General features: G+C 35.5%; 1 protein-coding gene across 1 annotated transcript in view; it reads right to left on the bottom strand.

Annotated features, from left to right (window-relative positions):
- Positions 1 to 390: 390 nt before the first annotated feature.
- LOC108727758 (endothelin-converting enzyme 1) overlaps positions 391 to 5,867 on the bottom strand; it is a 23,088-nt gene continuing 17,611 nt past the window's right edge. The window contains 13 exon segments of the mRNA XM_018455997.1: positions 391 to 732; positions 826 to 932; positions 1,042 to 1,251; positions 1,370 to 1,538; positions 1,654 to 1,830; positions 1,964 to 2,186; positions 2,489 to 2,700; positions 2,776 to 2,955; positions 3,043 to 3,245; positions 3,315 to 3,368; positions 3,371 to 3,559; positions 3,768 to 3,953; positions 4,753 to 4,816. Coding sequence (XP_018311499.1) covers positions 457 to 732; positions 826 to 932; positions 1,042 to 1,251; positions 1,370 to 1,538; positions 1,654 to 1,830; positions 1,964 to 2,186; positions 2,489 to 2,700; positions 2,776 to 2,955; positions 3,043 to 3,245; positions 3,315 to 3,368; positions 3,371 to 3,559; positions 3,768 to 3,953; positions 4,753 to 4,816 — 2,250 coding nt within the window. The 3' untranslated portion in view covers positions 391 to 456.

Here is a 5,867-nt window from a genome sequence, read left to right as displayed (position 1 = left end):
CAATTGTGTATGTCGAAACGAGGTGAAAATTACAAAAGTGAGCGAATTTATTAGAATACTGATAATTTCATTGGTCAACACCTAATAAATTTGCTCACTTTTGTAATTTTCACCTTGTTTGAAGATACAAAATCGACTCCCTGATCTTTTTAAATAAACAAGAAAATAAGTAATTTTCGTAACATACAGGTATTACAAAAAGTATTGTTTTTAGTATATTTATGTTACATTATTAACTTTTTGATACACTTGTACATTAAAAATGATTTTTTTCAGCTTTTTAAGGTTTTTTTCTTAGCTGATGTCAGTGTGTAAAAATTTTATTCGAGTTCGATTCGTTTTCGAATAAAAAAGATTCGATTCAATTCGATTTGATTCGATGTACCTTATATAAATGCTTAATTCGCACCCCACACACACACACACACACACACACACACACACTCGCATTTTTTTTTACCATACCGAGCATTTGCTCACAGGATTCATAGGGGAACCAAGAGGACAATTGAACACCTGAGCAAAGTCTTTCGAGTTGGAAAGCGTGCCGATGACTCGAAATCTACCGGGTGAATGTAGAGATGTTTTCAATTTATTTCTTGTCGCTTCAGGGCGCATCGAACCACACCACACTTGAGCAAAGTTCAGAAAGAATAATTGTTTACCCGTCACAGTCATTCCGGGTAGAGTTTCGTCTTCCTCTTCGTTTGTACGTAACCATCTCTCATATGCCTGCAAAGAAAACAAACTTTTCATCATAGTTCCACCAATCGGTAAAACTAGATTCTTTGATTGAAATTAGAGAAGGAAAATTTGTGGAATTACTCTAAATGCCTGTTTAATACCGCCGTTATCAGCAATATTTTCACCTTGCGTATTAACACCATCTATCTGCATTCCAACTTCTGTCACGGTATAATTTGCATATTGATCTGCAAGGAAGATGATCTCAATTACAAAGGCAAAAGCATCCGATTATAATCTCTTTCTATGCTATTGCGTATCGCAATTGATCAAAGAGGGAATTTCCTCTTTCCATACCAATCAGACATTGTGCTCGCTGATGAAAACCATCAACCGCCTCGTCTTTCCACCACCTATAAAGATTCCCATCTTTGTCAAACAATCTGCCTTTATCGTCAAATCCATGAGTAATCTCATGTCCGATTACGACACCGATCCCACCGTAATTTAAACTTCGTGGAAAAAATCTATGATAAAAAGGTGGCTGTAATATGCCCGCTGGAAACACTAAAAGAAAAAACAGAATAAAAGTTTTAGATAGTTTAGGGAGTGATTTTTATAATGCAAAATCACGAAAGAAAGATAAAAAGAACGGATATAGCTTTCTCTCAAATAATAAACTGACTTATCTGATTTTTATTGCGACTGTAGTAAGCGTTAACGACCGCTGGAGCAGTGTTCGTGTTCCACAAAGTTTTATTGACAGTATTGCCAAGGTAAGCTTGTTCGATTCTAGTTAAGTGTTGCAAGATATTTAAAGTATTCTCAAAGTACTTGTCTGGTCGAATTACAACCTGCATTAAAATAATATTAATTATATTAGTAATTCATTCCCATTTTGTAATCATACTTTGTTACATGTCGTTACGGTGTGTCTCAACAGGTATTTTATATGTGAAGGTACGTTACATCTTTGTAACGCTCGTTCAATAGATGTGGTTGTAGGATAAAGTCCGGATAGCCGATTCTCAGCGACATAGAGTTTACTTTTTCAGTCGCCAAGCACTTTGTTTCGTCGTCGATCCAACTAGTTTTATCTAATAGCTCTCTAAAAGATCGCTGTATCTCTCGAGTCATCGATAATGTCTGTCGATAAAGGGGACACATTCTCCTGTTCATATATTTAATAGAAAAGAGAAATATCCCGTTTCTCTTTTTCTTTTATAAGTTGTACTAAATCGCAGTACTCGAGCATTCTCAAGTCAAGGAAGATACTCACGTCGTTTTTACTGTTTTTATCGAAATACTTTTTGACAAACATCGAACCAACGGCTATATCCATATTAGAATTAACTTGGGTTACGCAGTTCTTCCATCTCGATGGCGCTTGTTCTCTACCAAACAGAATGTAGTAAAACTTTTGTTTCACTTGTTGGAAACGATCGTCCAAGTTGTTTACTCTGTGTCGCACAAATCTCCATAAAAGATAATTTGCCACTGTTCTGTGAAAGTAAGAAAAAGATTAATCGTTAGGCCGAAATCAGACTAGGCATTAAAGATTGAGATTGAAGATTGAAAGATTGAAATTTGACCAATCAAAACAATAGGAGCTAAAATTCCTTTACTCTCATTGGTCAAATTTCAATCTTCAATCTTCGATCTCAATCTTCAATGCCTAGTCTGATTCCGGCCTAACGCTTTATATATCTGTGTTAAAAATGTAAAAACAAATAAACAAAGTCTTGGATCAAAAGAAGAATCAAGAAAAATAAAGTTGCAACATGTAAAATCTATATAAGTATACCTAGGTTGTGTCTTTGAAAGTAAAACAACCAAATCTTGGATGTATTGCAATGCAAAGACGACAACTGGCTCGAAAAAATATATCGGTCGAGCCAAGACGATCGACAAATAACGACACCAATCGATTTGCGGCACAAGTGTTCTCAGTTTACCTAAACTCATTCGTTGATAGAGCTCTGAAGAATTTCGTCTTTCATCCGGTGACGATGTAATCTACGAGATTTGAGATCAATAGAGATCCTGAATCGGTGAACAGAAAACGATAATAGAGGAGAAAGTGGTACATACTGACGCGAGTTGCGTTTCGAATTCAATTAGCTCTTCGACATCAATGGTCGCATTATCTGAGGGTGCACCAAGTAAGATTGCGATTCCCATTAAGTAATCCTTGTATGCCTTTAGGTAAATCGCGTTCGATGATTGAAGGAAATAATCTTTTGTAGGAAGTCCGAGCGATGTTTGATCAAACTGCGAACGAAATGTTTCTAATGTTAGTTTCTTTGTGACAAAACGAAATATGAGAATGATACGATACGGCGAGTCACACTCTGTTACCTGTATCACGTACTTGTCGCTGTTTTTAATATCTGGACCTACCCATTCTGAGATTAATATTTCATTATTGTACAATCGAAGTTGTGCGGTCAAGCGAAGCCAGTCGAATTTGTCGGGATCCCAATTTGGCTTTAGAATTGGCCAACCACCAAGTTGATCCAAAAGCTGGATAAGTGGTCGTTCCATACGTTGCTCCAAGATCTCTAGCCACATTCTTACCCCATTAAAATACTCACGCGTACGCGTATATTAATTTGCCTATACCTACTTACCGTAATTCATGCAGCTTTGAAACAGATGTTTCGCCTTTACTGTAGCATCGTCGCTTCGTGTGATATCGGGTCTTCTAACAATTCTCTCAGTACAGAATCCAATGACTCTCTGACCATTTCGAAAGTATCGTAGCCGGCTTTGTCTTTCGGAATAGGATTTCGTTTCGCCCAATTACCACAAGCGTATTGATAGAAATCCTGACACGGATCCACACTCTTATCCATATATTTCAACATTATTCGAGCTACATTTGAGATAAACTTTTTTTTAGCATCTTTGCAATTCCCTTTTCGCACTTCGTATTTTCGTTACATTGTTTTACAGATAAATATTTTAAACATGGCATTTTCGAAAATATACAACTTTCCGTTCTATTTAACGCGTCAGTGGAAAATTTCAAGATAGGATAAAAGGGTAAAAGAAAGAGATTGTAGCTAGATTAATACATATACCTTGGGCTTCTCTGATACTTTTTTTATTTCCTTCGCCTTTCCAAAATGTACGAAGATCAGGCATTTCATCGTTTTTGATCACAATATGTCCATCGACCATCGGCAACCAAGTTTCATTGATGGAAATGGAGAACGAGTTTTCCTCTTGGATTCTTGCCGATTTCTCCTTCGATCGTTTTTCGACACCTACGTTTGCGAAATTATTATTAAACGGCATCACTTCTTTTTCTGCATATATTAAAAAATTCATCATAATTCAATTGGAATTTGTTGGACAGTAAGAATATAGGAATATATATTACATCAATATATTATAAGGGTGTTTCAAAAATAGTTGGCCAAACTCTAAGAGCATATTCCACTCATTGTAAGGATGAAAAAAAAGTCATATAAACATGGGTTTGGAAACGCTTGCCTTCCAAGTTATAAACATTTCTTATATACATTGTACATATTTACGTCAGACGACATATGCTTCGCTTCGACACTTCATGAATTGTACTTCTATTCACCTTCTAAAGTAAACAAAAAGTTATTAGATAGGTCTGTATGGAATTGGAATCAGTCTTTATTTAAGCATTTAAGAGTGAAGATAGTATTTATCAACATAGCAGCTTATTCCAACATCGAATTGGCAGATATCTATCACATGCATGGGCGAACTAATGGAAACTGCAGAGAAGCTCAACGTCTGTATCAATAAATCTTTCTTCAAAGACGATCATTTCCAGCAATTTCTGTAATGAAAATATAGATATAAGTAAATAAAAAATGTTTATAATTTGGAAAGGAAGCATTTCCGGACCCATGTTTATATGACTTTTTTTCATCTTTACAATGAATGGAATATGCTCTTAAAGTTTGGCCAACTATTTCTGAAACACTTTGTATATTGGTTTTGTATTATTCGAAATAGTGATACTGTTACACTTAATTCCACTACTTTCGTAAGTATCATCAACCTGTTTTTCTAGATAATAATCACCTAAGAAATTATTTCCTTCAATATCTTGCGCGTTGTTGTTTTCGATTGTGTCACCATTCATCACCTATGTAAAATTTAATAACAATAAAGGAATCCTATCAAATTAATCACTTATACACGCACGCGCACATATGCACATACACATATATCTCTCTTATAATAATGATAATAGTGATAAAATAATGATAATGATGATGATGATGATGATGATGATAATGATGATCATTGCTCCCTCGTATATACTAAAATGGCACAGAAAGGAAAAGGAAATTTCATATATATAATATTCCATTAATTTTCACTAAGCGTATAGATACTTTCTCCTTTTTTTCGTGCCTATATTTGATAATCATCATATCAATTAACGAGTGTTTACAAAATATAATTGCAAATTGATATAATATTCTTTTTCAATATATGTATATACATATGTATACATGCGCGCGCGCGCGTGTGTGTGTGTATGTGTGTGTGTGTGTGTGTAAGATGTCCGGTAAGTTTTCAGCGCCCAAGCGCTCGTGAGCAGATTCATAGAGCCGGCCTAAATTGAGTTGAAAAGTCCTCTATCATTTTGCAATTTCCGCAATTTTTTTTAGTCACCCAGTAAGCAAAATTGTAAAAAATAAGCGACAACACGAGAAAAATTATTAGGGCGCTCCGGGATTCGAACCGAGGCCTGGTCTCCTCCATATTGGTAGACTTCTGTCCTGTCACCGAGCCACAGCCCTGACGCTGATAGCTTCTCTGTTGTGCCTATTTCCTCTAAATTTCTTACAGAATGTCGAAAAAAGTGACATATAAAGCAATTTATATATCTTTAAAAATTCTTTAAGAAACACCTTTAAAATATTTTATAAAGAAATCTGAAATATATCTTAAAGTTGTCTTATGCGTCGATTTTATCTGCTTAGGGTCACTTCGACCAACTCCGATTAACTTTGATCGGCCTTATTAATATCCCTTATTCGGCAATATTTAGAAATTAATATCTCGTTACTTATTGCGAAAATTGCAAAATGGTACAGGACTTTTCGATTCATTGTCAGTTTAATCCACCCTACCTGCTCACGAGCGCTTTATCAAACTTACATCCTGCACACGCACGCACGCACGCA

The sequence above is a fragment of the Mycetomoellerius zeteki genome, unplaced genomic scaffold (genome assembly GCF_001594055.1).
Source record: "Mycetomoellerius zeteki isolate Tzet28-1 unplaced genomic scaffold, Tzet1.0 scaffold113, whole genome shotgun sequence".
NCBI lineage: Eukaryota > Metazoa > Arthropoda > Insecta > Hymenoptera > Formicidae > Mycetomoellerius > Mycetomoellerius zeteki.
Note: the sequence above shows the minus strand (reverse complement) of the source record. Positions and strands in the feature narration are given on the sequence as shown.